General features: G+C 41.3%; 1 protein-coding gene across 2 annotated transcripts in view; it reads right to left on the bottom strand.

Annotated features, from left to right (window-relative positions):
- The window catches only part of LOC140478893 (chloride channel protein 2-like), a 609,305-nt gene extending 594,091 nt beyond the window's left edge, over window positions 1–15,214 (bottom strand). The window contains exon 1 of one of the 2 annotated variants that reach the window (XM_072572491.1): window positions 14,776–15,214. In XM_072572491.1, the coding sequence (XP_072428592.1) occupies window positions 14,776–14,826 (51 nt within the window). In that variant the 5' untranslated portion in view covers window positions 14,827–15,214. The remainder of the gene's footprint in view (window positions 1–14,775) is intronic. The other variant, XM_072572492.1, reaches the window with a different exon arrangement.
- Between the last annotated feature and the right edge of the window lie 4,871 nt (window positions 15,215–20,085).

The raw sequence follows: 20,085 nt of genomic DNA on the forward strand, positions 1-20,085 counted from the left end.
GAACCTTGTCATATGCCTTACTGAAGTCCATTTAGTTTACAAAGGTAAAAACAATGACTGCAGATGCTGAAAACCAAATACTGGATTAGTGGTGCTGGAAGAGCACAGCAGTTCAGGCAGCATCCAACGAGCAGCGAAATCAACGTTTCGGGCAAAAGCCCTTCATCAGGAATAAAGGCAGTGAGCCTGAAGCATGGAGAGATAAGACCCTCCTCTAGCTTATCTCTCCATGCTTCAGGCTCACTGCCTTTATTCCTGATGAAGGGCTTTTGCCCGAAACGTTGATTTTGCTGCTCGTTGGATGCTGCCTGAACTGCTGTGCTCTTCCAGCACCACTAATCCATTTAGTTTACGTCAACTGCTCTGTCCTCAGTCCTTTGTTACTTTTTCAACAAAACTCAATCAAGTTTGAGAGAGATTATTTTCCACTCAAAGTCATGTTGATTATCCCTAATCAGTCCTTGGCTTTCCAAATATGTGTAAATCCTGTCCCTTAGGCTTCCCTCCAACAACATGCCCACTAGTCTATAGTTCCCTGGCTTATCCTTACCACCTTTCATAAACAATAGTACCATGTTAGCCAACCTCCAGTCTTCTGGCACCTCACCTGTGACTATCGATGATACAAATACCTCAGCAAGAAGCCCAGCAATCACTTTCCTTGCTTCCCACAGAGTTCTAGGGTGCACTTGATCAGGTCTTGGGGATTTATCCATTTTTATGCATTTCAAGACATCCAGCACATCCTCTAATGTGCACATTTTTCAAGATGTCACCGCCTATTTCTCCACATTCTATATCTTGCATGTCCTTTCCCACAGTAAAGACTGATGCAAAATACTCATTTAGTATCTCTCTCATTTCCTATGTCTACACAAAAATCTGCCTTGCTGATTTTTGAGGGGGCCTATTCTCTCCCTGGTTAACATTTGGTTCTTAATGTGTTTGTAAAATCCCTTTGGATTCTCCTTAACTCTATTTGCCAAAGCTATCTCATGTCCCCTTTTTGCCCTCCCGATTTCCCTCTTACGTATACTCCCACTGCATTTATACTCTGAGGATTCACTGGATTTCTCCTGTCTGTCTATACCTGACATATGCTTCCTTCTTTTTCTTAACCAAACCCTCATTTTATCAAGTCATTCAGCATTCCCTATACATACCAGCCTTTCCTTTCACCCTAATATGAATATACTTTCTCTGGACGCTAGTTATCTAATTTCTGAAGGCTTCTCATTTTCCAGCTGTCCCTTTAACTGCGAGCATCTGCCCCATTCAGCTTTTGGAAGTTCTTGCCTAACACTGTCAAAATTAATGTTACAATTTAGAACTTCAACTGTTAGATCCTGTCTATCCTTTTCCATCACTATTTTAAAACTAATAGAATTATGGTCGCTGGCTCCAAAGTGCTCCCCCACTGACACCTCAGTCACCTGCCCTGCCTTATTTCCCAACAATGGGTCATGTATTGCACCTTGTCTAGCAGCTATATCCACCTACTCAGAAAATGTTCTTGTACGCTTCTAACAAATTCCTCTCCATCTAAACCCTTAACACTATGGCAATCCCAGTCTAAGTTTAAATCCCCTACCATAACCACCCTTTTATTCTTCCAGATAACTGAAATCCCCTTACAAATTTGTTTCTTAATTTCCTGCTGACTATTGGGGGTGTTTAATACAATCCTAATACAGTGATCATCCCTTTCTTTTTCTCAGTTCTACCCAAATTACTTCCCCGGATGTATTTACAAGAATACCATCCCCAAGTACAGCTGTAATGCTATCCCTTATCAAAAGGGGAGGCGGCCATTCCCCCTCATCTCTTGCTTCCCTTTCTGTCCTGGAACATTAAGCTGCCAGTCAAGTCCATCCATGAGCCACGTTTTTGTAATTACTATGATATCCCAGCCCCATGGGCCAGCACCAGTCCCATATCCCTCTAAACCCTTCCTGTTCATATACCCATCCAGATGCCTTTTAAATGCTATAAGCCTCCACCACTTCCTCTGTCGGCTCATTCCATATACGTACCAGCTGGTGTATGAAAAGGTTGCCCCTTAGGTCCCTTTTAAATTTTTCCTCTCTCACCCTAAATCTATGGCCTCTCGTTCTGGACTCCCCCACCCCCGGGAAAAGACCTTGTCTACTTATCCTATCCATGCCCCTCATGATTCTATTAACCTCTTTAAGGTCACCCCTCAGCCTCCAATGCTTCAGCAAAGGTAACCCCAGCTTATTTAGCCTCTCCCTGTCGCTCAAATCCTCCAACCCTGGCAACATCCTTGTAATTCTTTTCTGAACCCTTTCAAGTTTCACAACATCCTTCTGATAGGAAGGAGACAAGAACTGCACGCAATATTCCAAAAGTGGTCTAGCCAATGTCCTGTCCAGCCGCAACATGTCCAACACCTACACTCAATACCCTCACCAATAAATGAAAGCATACCAAACTGCTCCTTGAATATCCTATCATGTGCAACTCTATTTTCAAAGAAACTATGAACCTGCACTCCAAGGTCTCTTTGTTCAGCAACACTTACCCAAACTTGTTGGGTGGAACTTCAGTAAGGCATCAAATAGACAATAAAATGATCGATTCCAGTCATGCCCCACACTGATTTCCTTTTATACTGACTTCAACAGGGAATTAAGACAAAAATTAGACAGGGTGCATTATGGATGGCTAATCTGGTATTGCCTGTTCTATGACCCAACAAAACTGAAAATTTGGGCGGTTATAATTGCTGCAACTGTTGAATAATTCTAAAACACCTTGTTCTGGAACTTGCCCAAGTGGGTGACTCAGACAGCCAAGGATTGGTGTTTATTCTCTATTTACCCAACTGTAGGCCTTAGGGAGAAAGAATTGCTATTAGCTGGAGTTTCAGAAAAGAGACCACCCTTTGGCATGAATACAAATCCAACAATATACATAGAAAACAGGTGTAGCATGTTTGGATGACTGTATCAGTTGACTGTCAGTTTCTGACTAGGACATGCTCCATGGATTTGAAAGATTGCCAGTTTCAGTGAAAATATTCTAACACAGATTTCTATTTTTTTTCCAGAACAGTTAAAAGTATTTTGCACGTTGTGCTCTTTTGTACAAGTGTAACTATTCTGTTTGAAATGGAGCATAAACAGAGACAGACTGAAGTGGTTTCTCCCTTTGAAAATGGAGAAGGCCATATTTATAATCCTGATGGATTGTCTGCAGAAAGAATAAACTTTAAAGATCAAGGAGCAGCAGCAGCTCTTTTTATGGAAAAAGGCCTATTTTTTTGCAAGTTTAATAGTCTACAAAATATGTTGGGACAGAATCCAAATTTGAACAGGTAGACTCAAAACAAAAAGCAAATAAATAGGTACGAAACAGATGAGGCTGAACCATCAGAAGTCAGTTCAAATTGTTGTCCTAATTCTCCAAATACAATTGTGATCATGTTACAGAACTTGAAAAGAACTTGGAAACATCAGCCAAGAATTTATCAAAGAATTAGTGCTCAAATTGGTCTATAAATTATGTCTATCATCTTGCTAAATTAATTTGAGATTGAATAATAGTGAACTAATAATTTGTCAAATCGCTTTAAAGAGTACATTCAATTTAAAATGTTAGCATCAACATTAAAAGAAACGTAGAAGTTTAAAGCATTGGGAATAGATGACCATTGGCAAAGAATAAGATGATCCTGTAACAAACATATTACCGGCATTCTGAAAAACATTCATAAGCTTGTATTTAAACTTCAGCAGTTTATGTTCAGAATCCTAACCCACTTCATTTCAACATTGGAAACATGATTACACCTTTTGGGCCTGCTTCACTGTTTAATTAAATCATGGTTCAGCTCTCTTTATTGACTTTCACTCCATTTTCAGTGATACGTATTGCTATATAAAGTATCAGAGCTTGGAAAGCTAATTTTCCCGAACATCCACAACACTAGTGGAAAGCTTCCAGGTTTCAATTACAATTGATTTTCCTCCTGAATATCTTCACCCTAATTTTAAGATTAAGATTATTTTCCCTTGTTCTTTATACATACAGCAAAAACAAAAGCAGTTCCTCAGTGACTTGCAGGGTGTAGACCATTAGTCCAATTGATTTATGTCTATTTATAATTCACATGAGCTTTCTCAAAAATCAACTTCATCTAGCCACATTAGCTTATTCCTTTCTCCCAGTGTGTGGCTCATCCAGTAACCCCCACACCTGTATCTTTGCTGTTTGTCTCACTAGTCCATCATAATCTTGATCAGACGACCACTTAATCATCTCTGAAGATGATTTCCAGCCTATTCAGCCATTTTTAAAAAATAAATATATTTGCATTCCTTTAGTTTTAATATCACTCCTCCAGAGGTAGCCGTTTGTCCAGTGAAGACTTCTGTACTTACCCAATTACAACTTTTTCCCTTTTATAGGATGACAAGAATGATCCATACAAAGATCGAATAAAGACACAATGCAATTTTAACAAACTGTTTTTCAGTTCTCTTCCTCTGGAAATTAAGCTCAATGCTTTATTTGATTTTTAATCAAAAAACAACTTATTAACCCGAATCAGTACTCTTTGCAATTTAAAACCATAAGAAATAGAACAAGAGAAGGTTGTTGGGGACCACGAGCCTACTCTGCCATCTAATAGGATCATGGCTTATCTGATATTGCTCACAGGGGCGACATGGTAACTCTGGTTAGCACTGCTGCCCCCTTGCGCCAGGGACCCAGGTTTGATTCCACCCTCAAGTGACTGTGTGTGTTGATTTTGCTCATTCGCTTCATGTCTGTGTGGGTATCTGCCGGGTGATCATGTTTTCTCCCACAGTCCAAAGATGTGCAGGTTAGATGGATTGTCCATGCTAAATTACCCATAGGTGTTCAAAGATATGTAGGTTAGGTATGTTAACAATTGGAAATGCAGTGCTATAGGGATAGGGAAGTGGGATGCTCTTTGGAGGGTTGATGTACACTTGTTGGCATACATACATACATATATGCAGCCTCAAATACATACAAAGACCCTACCATCATAAGTCTCTGTGGCAAAGAGTTCCAAAGACTCAAACCTCAGAAGAAATTCCTCTTTACATCAGTCTTAAATTGGCATTCTGAGACTATGTCCTAAATTCTCCCATGAAGGGAGACATCCTGTCAACATTAACCCTGTCAAGTTCCTGAAGAACCCTCTCTTTTCGAACAGGATCACCCCTCAGCCAGCTAAATCTGTATCCTCAAATAGAGTTCCTCTACCCCATTTATTTAGATCCAATGCATTCTTATTGTTCTTTGAAAGTGCACCATTTTACTAGAAGCAAAAAAAAAGCCAGCAAGCCTCACTTTGGCCTCAGAGGCCTCTAATATCTGTCTAGCATAGAGTCTGCGGAGCATAATGAGATGAGCTCACATTTATTTTTCCAGAAAGTACACAGTGATAGCTCAGTGATCCACTGCCTAAGGGAAGAAGGTGACTCAGTAAAGCCATTTCGAGGATCAGCTGAGGCTTTAATGTCACACTGTAAAACGTGAAACCAACAAACATATCCTTCCAGTCGTTTCTATCTGGTGTCTGAGGACACAGTGAGCAGCATTGTAGACAGTGTTGATGACAGCATAAAATCACAACAGGATACTGACAGATTAGGTGCATCGGCAAAGCTGTGGCAGTTGGATTTAATATAAGTAAGTGTGAGGCTATCCATTTCAGACCAAAAAAGGATAGATCAGAACTTTTTGTAGAGGGCACAAAGTTAAAAACAGTGGACATCCAATGAGATTTGGGGATCAAGGGTGCATCGCTCCTTACAATGCCAGAAAAATAGTCAAGGCTAATAGAATGTTGGCCTTCTTTTCAAAAGAGCTGGAGTATAAGGAATCAGTCATTATGCTGCAGTTGTCCAAAACCCTAGTTAGGCCCCACTTAGAGATGTGCTTTGGTCACCACACCTTAGGAAGGATGTTTTGGCCCAGTGTGTCAGAGAGTCTGGACAAATTGCTAACTCTGGAGGAGCTGATGAAGGGCTTTAAGTCCTTTGAAGGGAACAAAAGTCCTGGAAGCAAAGGCTTATTGGCCGAGTTGCATTAATTGTCAGAGGGCCAGGAACTGCTAGAGGTGTACAAAAATATGTTTCTGGTTGGCAGCGTATCCAAATCTATGAGGAAAGACACCATCATCCTCATCTACAAGTAGAAGGGGAGGAGGGGAAGTGAGAAATTGGAGATCCATCGCAATGATAAACGTGGATTACAATATTCTGTCCAAAGTCATTCCCAATCAGGTCAAGTCTGCGCTGGTGGTGATCCCTCCTGACCAGCCCTGAACTGTACCAGCAGGAAGATCTGAAAGGCTCACCCTACTCAGGGTGACAATAGTCACTGGGCAGGAATGGTGGATGGATACCAGCCTCATCAGTCTGGACCAAGAGGCAACCTTTGACAGAATATTGCTCACCTCCATGATGGATGTATTCTCAAGCAGATTTTCAGGAGGGAATCTGCAATTGAATAAATCTGCTCTTCACAAAGAGCAGTTTTAATCAATGGGTGAGAATCAAGAAGCTTTCCAATCAATGCTTGACTCTAGCTGAGCTATCATCACTCCTCTACTGTGTTCATGGGTTGTGGGGAATACTTTGCTGAGACCACCAGGAAGGATGTAGAGATCCCAACTTGAAGCAGCAGATGACAGACAATTTGTATACAGAACTAGTAATTTGTTTGGAATTAAAAAAAAGACAGTTACATTGAAATCTATCTGCCAATTACATACCTCTTATAAGCTTATTAAAATATCCTAATTATGATACATTCTTTTGTATTAACTACACAATTCAATTTTGTAATTTCCACTAATGTTTAAATTTTACTTTTGATTAAAGCCCGCGTCATTGATGTAAATGGTACAGCAGCCCATGTGCTCCCTGGGAAATGTCACTCCCCATCTTTTATGGTGTGAGTGATGTATTTTAAGAGTATATGTTCTGCAGCCAGTTTGCTATCCTTTCTGCTTCAAGTCCCCTGACTCCATGTGTGCTGGCCTTAACCATGGGTCTTCAATGTAATACCATCTCAAAGACCTTTTAAAATTATATTTAGATTACTATATTAACATTCTGCACTCTATTGTTATTTCCTCAATAAGGGTCATCAAGCCTGGCCTCTTGAATTCAGTGCTAACTACTGATATTTTTAATCTCTAGAATGTACTTCCATTGCCTCTTTGAGAAAAGATTATTTTATCTTTTCTACTAGTACACATTGAGCTAACTAGTTTATAGTCCCTGGGATATGCATTATCTGCCTTTTTAAAAAGTACAAGGAATCAGCAAGCTGATACAGTGCTTTTAAAACACGTCAAGATCACCTCCTTCAGCTTTCATATTCATATTAGGTCCTCTTTGCTCCAATCCATTTCTGGTGAATCTATGCTGTACATATCTATAGCTAATATATCCTTTCCAAAGTGCAGTACAAACAGAATGCAGTAATAGATTGAGCCTGACCACAGTTGTACACACCTGAAGCACATCTTTCTTCTTGCGTTCTGGCTCGCAAGATAAAAGGCTGTAGTCCATGATCTTGACTGTTGTATTAGAAAAAATCTGCTAGCTCTTAATGATTTATGATTTGGATGCAAGGGGATACCACAACCTGTAAGGTTCCCTCAAAGCCACACATCACCTTGATTTGAAACTACGTTATTGTTCCTTCAATGTTACTAGGTCAAAATCCTGCAACTCCTTTCCCAACAGCATTATGGGGTACCTACACCACACAGACAGCAGTGATTGAAAAAGGCAGCTTTCACAGGCAGTTAGAGATGAGAAACAAATGCTGGCCTACCTAATAATGTTCATACACCACAACAGAATTAAAAACAAAACTGCTTGTTCTTCTACCATTTTCTAATTTCTCACCATTTAAGGAATACGGAGAGTTATCTTTTGAGTCCAATGTAGATGACTTCATACTTGCTGCCATTAAAATCTATTTAGCTTTGTTTTACACAATCTGCAATATCCCTCTGTAACCTCCTGGTCCCATCTACTTTATTTTATATGACATACGCACTGTGTGGAGCCCTCACTCACATAACACCTTCCTAGCAGCACCACACAAACTTACCTCACCAGGGGAGACAGCACTAGAAATGGTGCTACAAAAATAAATTACTCTTATCCATTCCTTCAGGTGACTTGTTAAAAATATGCAGCAAAAGTGACATCTCAGAAAAAGCTTCTGGGCAATATTACTTGACATATGAAGCCAATAAAATAAATGTATCCATTATGTCCATTGTCCAAACTAAACTAAAAAGACAATCTCTAATTCAGTGCACTCATCCTTAACATGACTCCAAAAAAAAGCTTTATTTTGCATAAATATTAGACATCTTGCACCATAACCAACTAGCTGAAGGCCAGCAAGCGGTTTACTCAGAATTTTGCTCACTATCAACAGTCACAAGATTAAATGCAAAATCAAATCCAATTTTTGCATTTCTTTGAAGAGACACATACAGATGATGAGGTCATGAATAAGAGGTCACCGGATAGAAAGCTGCAGATGCAGATGGCTATCCTTACCTTCATAACACAGCATGCTTAGGGTCTAACACCCTAACTGTCTCAATTACAACACTTTTTTGTTTGCTAGTCATTTCTGAACTCTTATTCTTCTCCATTTTATTTGCAGCTATTAGCTATCATTATCAACCATTTCCAAAGACAGGAGAGAGAAGAGAAAAAAAAAAGATGAGAGAGAGAAAGAAGGTGCAAGAGGAGCAAAAAAGTAGTGAGGAGAGAGTAAGGAAGAGGCACAGAGAAAACATTAACTGTTGGTGCGAAACTTTGCCAGTTTTCTTTTTCAGAAGCACCATTGTCATAATACATAATTGTAACTCTCAAAGGCATTTTCCTCAGAGTTGTTCAACATAAGATGTCCAATAGAAAGGCTGCAGTAGTGAGTAGAGTAGGTTCTTTCTTGATTATGTGTTTTTGGAGAGATGTTTCTTGATTAAACTTAAAATATAAGCCATTACTATTAATTTAACCTAGGGCAGTGTTTTTTAGAGGAATAAGATGGTGTTATTTTCTGGGTCTGTAGATTGCAAAGGAGCAAAAATGGCACTTTAGTACAGTGATATGTACTTCTTGTCAGATGAGGGAGTTTAACGAGAGTTTAAGGGTTACTAAGGATTATTTCTGCCATAAATGATGTTGCATACAAACCTTATCAGATCAAGTGGATCAGTTGGAGAGACAGTTCGATGCGATGAGGAATTTGCAACAGCAACAGCATGTGATGGATGGCAGTTATAGGAAGGGGGGAAAGTCTCAGATACAGTCATATAGATGGGTTAACTCCACAAAAGGTAAGAGAGGTAGGCACCTAGGGCAGGAGTCTTTTGTGGATATACCTATTTTAAACAGGTATGCTATTTTGGAAAATATAGGGGGTGATGGATTCTCAGGGGAATGCAGCACGAACAGCCAAGTTTCTGGTATTGAGATTGGCTGTAATGCAACAAGGAGTACGTTGGATTCCAAGAGATCAATTGTGTTAGGGGATTCTCTAGTTCGACGTACAGACAGATATTTCTGTGGCCAGTAGTGAAAAAGCAGAATGGTGTGTTGCTTCCCTGGTGCCAGGATCAAGGATGTCTCAGAGAGGGTGCAGAATGTTCTCACGGGGGAGAGTGGCCAGCAAGAGGTCATTGTCCACATTGGAACCAAAGATAAAGGAAGGGGAAAGGTTGAGATTCTGAAGGGAAATTACAGAGAATTAGGCAGAAATTTAAAAAAGGAGGTCCTCAAGGGTAGTAATATCTGGATTACTCCCAGTGCTACGAGCTAGTGAGGGCAGGAATAGGAGAATAGAGCAGATGAATGCATGGCTGAGGAGCTGGTGCATGGGAGAAGGATTCACATTTTTGGATCATTGGAATCACTTTTGGGGTAGAAGTGACCTGTACAAGAAGGACAGATTGCACCTAAATTGGAAGGGGACTAATATACTGGCAGGGCGATTTGCTAGAGCTGCTCGGCAGGATTTAAACTAGTAAGGTGAGGGGTGGGATGGGGCCCATGGAGATACTGAGGAAAGAGAGCAATATGAGACTGGTACAGTTGAGAACAGAAGCGAGTCAAACAGTCAGGGCAGAAAGGGACAAGGGAGGACTAATAAATTAAACTGCATTTACTTCAATGCAAGGGGGCCTAACAGGGAAGGCAGATGAATTCAGGGCATGGTTAGGGACATGGGAATGGGATATCATAGCAATTACAGAAACATGGATTAGGGATGGGCAGGACTGGCAGCTTAATGTTCCAGGAAACAAATACTACAGGAAGAATAGAAAGGGAGGCAAGAGAGGAAAGGGAATGGCGTTTTTGATAAGGGATAGCATTACAGCTGTACTGAGGGAGGATATTCCCGGAAATACATCCAGGGAAGTTATTTGGGTGAAAGTGAGTAATCAGAAAGGAATGGTCACTTTATTAGGATTGTATTATAGTCGGAGGGAAATTGAGAAATAAAGAGATCTTAGCTATCTGCAAGAATAATAGGGTGGTTATGGTAGGGGATTTTAACTTTCCAAACATAGACTGAACTGCCATAGTGTTAAAGGTTTAGATGGAGAGGAATTTGTTAAGTGCGAACAAGACAATTTTCTGATTCATTATGTGGATGTACTTACTAGAGAAGGTGCAAAACTTGACCTACTGTTGGGAAATAAGGCAGGGCAGGTGACTGAGGTGTCAGTGGGGGAACACTTTGGGACCAGCATCCATAATTCTATTAGATTTAAAATAGTGATGGAAAAGGATAGACCAGATCTAGAAGTTGGAGTTCTAAATTGGAGAAAGGCCAATTTTGACATTATTAGGCAAGATTATTCCTGATGCCTTTTGCCCGAAACGTCGATTTTGAAGCTACTTGGATGCTGCCTGAAGTGCTGTGCTCTTTCAGCACCACTAATCCAAAGAACTTTTGAAAGCTGATTGGAGGCAGATGTTCGCAGGTAAAGGGACGGCTGGAAAATGGGAAGGCTTCAGAAATGAGATAACGAGAATCCAAAAAAAGTATATTCCTGTCAGGGTGAAAGGCAAAGCTGGTAGGTATAGGGAATGCTGGATGACTAAAGAAATTGAGGGTTTGGTTAAGAAAAAAAGAAGGAAGCATATGTGAGGTGTAGACAGGACAAATCAAGTGAATCAAGTATAAAGGAAGTAGGATTATACTTAAGAGGGAAATCAGGAGGGCAAAAAGGGGACATGAGATTGCTTTGGCAAATAGAATTAAGGAGAATCCAAAGGATTTTTACAAATACATTAAGGACAAAAGGGTAACTAAGGAGAGAATAGGGCCCCCTCAAAGATCAGAAAGGCGGCCTTTATGTGGAGCCGCAGAAAATGGGGGAGATACTAAATGAGTATTTTGCACCAGTATTTACTGTGGTAAAAGATATGGAAGATATAGACTGTAAGGAAATAGATGGTGACATCTTGCAAAATGTCCAGATTACAGAGGAGAAAGTGCTGGATGTCTTGAAATGGGTGAAGGTGCATAAGTCCCCAGGACCTGATGAGGTGTACCCGAGAACTCTGTGGGAAGCTAGAGAAGTGATTGCTGGGCCTCTTGCTGAGATATTTGTGTCAACGATAGTCACAGGTGAGGTGCCAGAAGACTGGAGGTTGGCAAACGTGGTGCCAATGTTTAAGAAGGGCAGTAAGGACAAGCCAAAGAACTATAGACCAGTGACCCTGACCTCAGTGGTGGGCAAGTTGTTGGAGGGAATCCTGAAGGACAGGATGTACATGTATTTGGAAAAGCAAGGACTGATTAGGGATAGTCAGCATGGCTTTGTGCACAGGAAATCATGTCTCACAAACTTGATTGAGTTTTTTTGAAGTAGTAACAAAGAGGATTGATGAGGACAGAGCAGTTTATGTGATCTATATGGACTTCAGTAAGGCGTTCGACAAGGTTCCCCATGGGAGACTGATTAGCAAGGTTAGATATCACGGAGTAGAGGGAGAACCAGCCATTTGGATACAGAACTGGCTCAAAGGTAGAAGACAGAGGGTGGTGATGGAGGGTTGTTTTCCAGACTGGAGGCCTGTGACCAGTGGAGTGCCAAAAGGATCGATGCTGGGTCCTCTACTTTTTATCATTTACATAAATGATTTGGATGCAAGCATAAGGAGGTACAGTTAGTAAGTTTGCAGATGACACCAAAATTGGAGGTGGACCTCAGATTACAACAGGATCTTGACCAGATGGGCCAATGGGCTGTGAAGTGGCAGATGGAGTTTAATTCAGATAAATGCGAGGTGCTGCATTTTGGGAAAGCAAATCTTAGCAGAACTTATACACTTGATGGTAAGGTCCTAGGGAGTGTTGCTGAACAAAGAGACCTTGGAGTGCAGGTTCATAGCTCCTTGAAAATGGATGCACAGGTAAATAGGATAGTGAAGGTGGTGTTTGGTATGCTTTCTTTCATTGATCAGAGTATTGCATAGAGGAGTTGGGAGGTCATGTTGTGGCTGTACAGGACATTGGTTAGGCCACTGTTGGAAAATTGTGTGCAATTCTGGTCTCCTTCCTATCAGAAAGATGTGAAATTTGAAAGGGTTCAGAAAAAATTTACAAGGATGTTGCCAGGGTTCGAGGATCTAAGCTACAGGGGGAGGCTGAACAGGCTGGGGCTGTTTTCCCTGGAGTGTCGGAGGCTGAGGGGTGACCTTATAGAGGTTTACAAAATTATGAGGGGCATGGATAGGGTAAGTAGGCAAAGTCTTTTCCCTGGGGTCAGGGAATCCAGAACTAGAGGCCATAGGTTTTGGGTGAGAGGGAAAAGATATAAAAGAGACCTAAGGGGCAACGTTTTCACAGAGTGAGGTACAGGTATGGAATGAGCTTCCAGAGGAAGTGGTGGAGCCTGGTACAATTGCAACATTTAAGAGGCATTTGGATGGGTATATGAATAGGAAGGGTTTGGATGGATATGGGCCGGGTGCTGGCAGGTGGGACTAGATTGGGTTGGGATATCTGGTCGGCATGGAAGGGTTGGACCGAAGGGTCTGTTTCCATGCTGTACTTCTCTGTGACTCTATAACTTGCCTCAAAAGTTTCACTCAATATCAGTAACCATGAATATCCCTTGGAACCACCAATAGGGCATCTTCTGAGCAATTAATCTAACTACGTAAACGGAGGCCTGAACTGCATTTGAAACTTTTGCAAGTACTTTCTATATAAACTGTGCACCCAAAGCTGGTTATGAAAAGCAACCATGAAAGATTGACAGACATGTGATTTGGGTGAAACAAGACATTATTTGGAAAGTAACCCAAGTATTTTGCTTTAAATCATCTGACAGTCTGAAAATAAACCAAAATAACAAAGTTTGTGACCAAGTTGGTTAATGTACTATATAGGTGTAGTAACGAGCTAAAAAGGAAAAAGAATATTATGCTTCCATATCCCAACTGTGCCTAAATAGCTAAGCTGGTAATACCTACTACAATAGCTTGACGAAGAATACTGGAGATACACATATTTGGGTTGTCCCTGCTCCTAAACAGTGGGATTAATTAGGAATGGTCTAATGTTGATCAAGTCATTAGACTTGAATTTCTGCTGCAATTCTCTATTATTTTGACTCACTGCAAAAATCAATACTAAGTATTGTCTGTCAACCTTTCATGGTTGCTTTTCAGAAACAGCTTTGGGTGTACAGTTTATATAGAGATTGGCTCTCATGCAACGAGGGCTACGTTGGTTCCAAGAGATCAATTGTTTTAGGGGATTCTCTAGTCAGAGGTATAGACAGACGTTTCTGTGGCCAGTAGCGAAAAAGCAGAATGGTGTGTTTTAGTTGAAAAATCTTTCTGGGACAATCCAAAGCTTTAATTTTGACCAACACTGGCCTGGTCTTCTTGACCAACACTATAGGGGGCAGAGACTTTCGTACAGTGTCTGTTAATATAATAGTACTTTCCCTAGTAACATACAGTTGTTACTTCACCAGATCACAATACTGGACAGCATTTGAAACGGTCGCTTCTCACGAATGACTATGGACGCACAGCAAATAAAGCGAAAGTCTAGTGAAAGTTCCAACCCAGTGCAGTCCTGAGGTTGCCCCATTAAATTAATTGCTCAGAAGAGGTCCCATCAATTCAGCCTAGTGACACCAGTGGTTGGTTGTTTTCGACAAGGCCTTCGAGGCAAACCATCATAGATTTTGAGAAAAAGCGCTGTTCGTGAGTTTCAATTACTTTTCTTTTAAAATCTCAAAAACAATTTTGTAATGAATGGCATACAGGGCTGAAAAAGCTGGTGCGAATGACACGATTATTCATCACTCCACCAAATGAGCTGCCTCCAGAATAACACAACACATCTCTTTTTTTTAAACTGTATGGGTTTGATATATTTCAACCCCTCACAAATCATCAAGGCCGGACTTTAATGGAGAAAGAGCGCGCGTTCTCCACACATAGACTGCGGCTGGCATTCACATCTGGCAATAACAGCTGTTCCTTCATTGATAGTGTCCCGCCTGCAGCGTGAACACGGAGACTGTCAGCCAGCGGGTCAGATTAGACCTGCCGGCCGGGAAAAGCTGAAGGGAAAACTACATCGACAGCGAACCACTAAAGCCAGACTCTGGGGCGGTTCGCCCAGCCGCTTATCGTGACGGCGTGACGCTGAAAACACACTGGCCCGCGGGACCAAAATGGTTAAAATACAAGTGCTTACCAAAGTTTGCTCGTAGTGGAGCGCGCCCGGGTTTGTCTCGACTCCAGCCATTTCTGAATCAGCCGGGGGAAACTCACACTCCGTCAATTTCAGCTGGGCCTGTGGAGCGCACCACTTTTGCAGTGGAGGTGGAAGGGGAGACGCTGCCTGCCTGTCTGTTCCCTGCCCCCGACACAAACACACACTCAGCCCGGCTTGAGAGGGCAATCCGCCCCGGGCACAGCTCCTCCTTCACCCAGTCAGCTCCCTTCACAAGAGCCCGCTGCAATGAACTGCTGCCAGTGGGACTGTGAGCGATCCGGAATGAAGCTGCCTCACCCCCAGTCTCTCTTATCGTTTAATCAGACTCGACAGCACTGAGTTCCGGATATTTATAAGCAACAACTGCAGGAGGGGACGTGCTGAGGGCTTTGTGGCGGATTGAAGCAGCGCATATTCTCAGGCAACAGAACATGAATGTGTTTGTCATCACATTGCCATGATACTAATTGCAAGGATAATTAACCCATTTAAAAAAAACAAATGTGAACCACTGCCTCTATTGAGAGTGGGGGAGGCACCGCTCGGAGTTGTGCTGAAAGCCTGAATTGCATGGGTCACAGTGTTTTGTGAAGAGCCCCCAATGATGATCCCACAGGGTGCTGCAGAAAGCCAGCAGCGTACATCCGTATTTTGTCAAATTGAGCTGATTGACCACAACCAGTGCTGGATTTAATGTCGATCCTTGTGACAGCTACAAATATATGTTTTTATTTGAAAATTACACTTTATTCATTAAAATCATCTCTAAGCACGCAGAATGGTCCAAAGTCAGTTCTGTATAGTCCTTAAAAAAACTAACAGAACATTGGAATTTTGACATTTCTCAGTTTCTCTACAGTTACAAAAACAACCACAGCTTCTACTTCCGCTATTATTTGTGCATACGCTTTGTTCCCTAAGTATTAACCAATCCGCTGCTCATGCTCAGATATTATCCCAATTTCATTAGCGCTTCACTTGCCAATGGATCCCTTTGCGTGGCATCTTATCCAATACCTTCGGGAAATCCAGGTATGCTATATTTACTGGTTTTCCTTATCTACTCTAGTAGTTACAACTTCAAATAGAAAAATAGATTAAAACAGCATGAAAGCAAACCCTTTGATCCAACTCCTTCATTTAAAAAAAATCTCTACAGTGTCCATTGCACCCCTTCAAAGAACATCGCACGCACACCCAACCCCATATTCTATAATCCTACATTTCCCATAGTTAATCCACGTAGCCTGCGCATCCCTGGATACGATGAGCAATTAGAATCATAGACATGTACAGCACTGAAACAGACCTTTTGGTCCAACTCGTCCATGCCAACCAGGGATTCAAAATTAACCTATTCCCATTTGCCAGTACTTGGCCCATATCCCTCTAAACCCTTCCTATTCACATACCCATCCAGATGTCTTTTGAATGTTGTAATTGTACCAGCCTCCACCACTTCCTCTGGCAGCACATTCCATACAGGCACCTCACTTTGCGTGAAAAGTTGCCCCTTAGGTCTCTTTTAAATCTTGCCACTCTCGCCCTAAATTTATGCCCTCTAGTTCTGGACTGCTCCAACCCAGGGAAAAGATCTTGTCTATTTACTCTTTCCATGGTCCTCATGATTTTATAAACCTCTATAAGGTTACCTCAGCCTCTGACACAGTCTCAGCCTACTCAGCCTCTCTCCAACCCTGGCAACATCCTTGTAAATCTTTTCTGAAATCTTTCAAATTTCATGATCTCCTTCCAATAGGAGGGAGACCAGAATTGCATGCAGTTTCCCAAAAGTGGCCTAACCAATGTCCTGTCCAGCTGCAACATGACCTCCCAACTCCTGTACTCAATACTCTGACAATAAAGGAAAGCATACTAAATACATTCTTCACTATCCTATCTACCTGAGACTCCACTTTCAAGGAACAATGAACCTGCACTCCAAGGTCTATTTGTTCAACAACACTCCCCAGGACATTACCATTAAGTGCCCTGATTTGCTTGTCCAAAATCTAGCACTTCACATTTATCTAAATTAAACTCCATCTGCCACTTCTCGGCCCTTTGGCCCATCTGATCAAGATCCTGTTGTATTCTTGAGGTAACCTTCTTTGCTGACAACTACACCTTCAATTTTGGTGTCATCTGCAAACTTACTCACTGTACCTCCTATGTTCACATCCAAATCATTAAAATAAATGAAGAAAAGCAGTGGACCCAGCACCAATCTGTGGTACTTCACTGGTCACAGGCCTCCACCTGAAAAACAACCCTCCACCACCACCCTCTGCCTTCTACCTTTTTTCCCGTTCTGTAACCAAGTGGCTAGTTCTCCCTGTATTTCATGTGATCTAACCTTGCTAACCATAACGAAACTTGTCAAACGCCTTACCGAACTCCATATAGATCATGTCCACTGCTCTGCCCTCATCATTCCTCTTTGTTACTTCTTCAAAAAACTCAATTAAGTTAGTAATACATGATTTCCCACGCACAGAGCCATGTTGACTATCCCTAATCAGTCATTGACTTTCCAAATACGTGTAAAACCTGTCCCTCCGGATTCCCTCCAATAACATGCCCATCACCAGTGTCAGGCTCACCAGTCGATAGTTCCCGAGCTTTTCCTTACTACCTTTCTTAAATTGTGGCACAACACTAATTGCAATGGCCAAGCCACATAACATGCACACCTTTGGATGTGGGGGAAACCAGAGCACCCAGAGGAAACCCACATAGACACAACGAGAATGTGCAAATTCCATGCAGACAGTTGCCCAAAGATGGAATTCTATCCAAGTCTCTGGTGCAGTGAGGCTGCAGTGTGAACCATCGTGCCACCATGTCACTGCCAAATTTTTCAATTGTAGTTTTCTTTTCATAAAATTGTATTGACACTGTCTGATCATACAATTATTTTCTAAGTACGTTAAAGTATTCTGAAATAATCCTGAAAAAATGGACAAAGCTTTTCATCTTGCACTCATCTGGGCAATTCACATGAAATACCAAGGTAAAGGGGAAACAATCTTTTTTACACCGTATGAGAAAGGAGTGCTGCTGGGTGGCAAGTGGACCCTGACTAATACAATTGCAGACATGGAGAATGCACCAGTTAGGTAATGACCAACAGTTAATTACCAAGCTTTGTTGAAATTTAAACAAGGCAGATGGATTCTGATGTTTAAGGGCAATGCCTTGAGAAACGAACCAGAGAATTCTGTCATCAGCTTTGTTGAATAAAAAGAAGTGCATTGTGTACATGTGTTTCTTGCCCCAGAGGTGTACAGTACCATCTCTGTACCAGTTGATTAAAATTATCTCTGCAAAGAACAGGGCCCTGTGTATAAATGTAAACACAAGTACATAGCACAGTGGGCCCAACTGACAATCTTAAATTGGTTGTCTGCACAATCAGGAGCATTTTACAAATGCTCAATCAGGAAAGCTTAGGCTAACTGACTTGTAACCCCCTGTTTTCATCCTCTTCTTTCTTGATTTCTCAATGGAAGGCAATTTTATCAACAATTTTCACTTAAGCTGTGCCAAAAGTAAATTACTACGAATGCTGAAGTCTTGAACACCCATCTCTAACCTTGAATATTTGTTTGTCCTTCAGTTACTGTGCTGTGGATAGGTCATAACCCTGATGCAGTGTCCAGAGGTTAGATTAGTGCTGTCTTAAGAACTTTATGAAACAGTAAAGAGATTAACTCATGGAATTTTAAAATTCACTTTTGGGTCATGAGTGTTGCTGGATGGACCAGAATCTATTGGCTATCCCTGGGGCTGTTTCTGCTATTGTCCTTTCTGTTGTCTAGGTCGATGCCAGATGGCCCATCCAGTTTAATTTCTTTGTGGATTGATTGTAACAATTGTTACGACTCTGATGAAAAGTCTTCTAGACTCAAGCTTTGGCTTGCTTTCTCTCCATGGATACTGCCTGACTACTGTGATCTCCAGCATTTTCTGTTTTCATTACAGCTGGGTGGTTTGCTAGGCCATTTCAGAATGCAGTTGAGAATCAACCACACTGTGGCTCTGGAGTCACATATAGGTCAGACCAGGTAAGGATGCCAGATTTCCTTCCCTGAAGTCATTGTGAGCCAGATTGCTTTTTCCCGACAATTGACAATAGTTTCATGGTCATCAGTACCTTCTTAATTCCAGATATTTTTATTGATTTCCACTTTTACCATTTGCCTAACCCCAGAACATTAGCTGAGTTTCGGGGTTAATAGTGTTACATTAATATCACGAGGCCATCCCTTCGACACTTGGTATTCTGCTGACATTGGCTAGAAAGATTCCCAATGTCTTGTATCCTGTTACCTGCTGATCTACCACCATATGCCAAGTTTTCTCTAGGTTAAATGAAGAAAATCCAGCGTAACTAGCTCTTTGTTAAACAAGTGCAGATTATAGCATACCAGCGATATATTCAGAGTCACACAAAAGGTGAATCATGTTTTATCAAAAGAACAAACCTTTGTTGAAATGTTATTCTAGAAATTAGAATTAATCAGAAAATTGGTGGGGAGGTTGTTCTCTGTTAGCTCTGAACAAAAGGCAGTGAAACAAGCCTAATATTTACAACTGTTCAGTCATGTTAGTTTTAAGGGTAAATTGTGATCATGCTATCAAAGTTATTTGCATGAGATATGAACTTTAAAACCATGAAGAAATCAATCATTGGTATTCAGTGTATTATCATCACTGAGTAAAAATCAGATAAAAATGCAATTGTTCTAAAACAGTCATGTACTTTGAAGCATGCATGAGTGTTTAAACTTCAAAGGTTTAGTAATAATCAAATCTAATGTGGAAATAGTAAGTGGGTTCTTGTGACTGTTCAAAGAACCTTTTTCTTATTTACTTGGGATGTGGGTGTCACTAGCCAGCATCTATTGCCTGTCCTGAGCTGCCCTTGAGAAGGTGGTAGAGAGCTGCCATCTTGAACCGCTGTAGTCCATGTGTTGTAGATAGAGCCAGAATGGCACAAAGGGGGAATTCCATGATCATGCATCACCTTAATTGGTGAGGAATGGCTTCCAGCATCATCCTAATGTCCAATGTCAAGTCTCTTGATTGGGCACTAAGTCCCTGATATTGAGGCCGCCCCCCCCCACAAGGTCTCTGGCAATCCTGTTGGGTGTTGCTGGGTATACCTCCAAGGAAAACTGTGTTGCCCCCATTTATTTCATGAGCCACTCATAAATTGTAGTGAATTTACAGCTTATGAGTTCAATGGGTTCATTTAATTAATTTAGTTGACCTATGGCTTAGAGA

The sequence above is a fragment of the Chiloscyllium punctatum genome, chromosome 6 (genome assembly GCF_047496795.1).
Source record: "Chiloscyllium punctatum isolate Juve2018m chromosome 6, sChiPun1.3, whole genome shotgun sequence".
Classification (NCBI taxonomy): domain Eukaryota; kingdom Metazoa; phylum Chordata; class Chondrichthyes; order Orectolobiformes; family Hemiscylliidae; genus Chiloscyllium; species Chiloscyllium punctatum.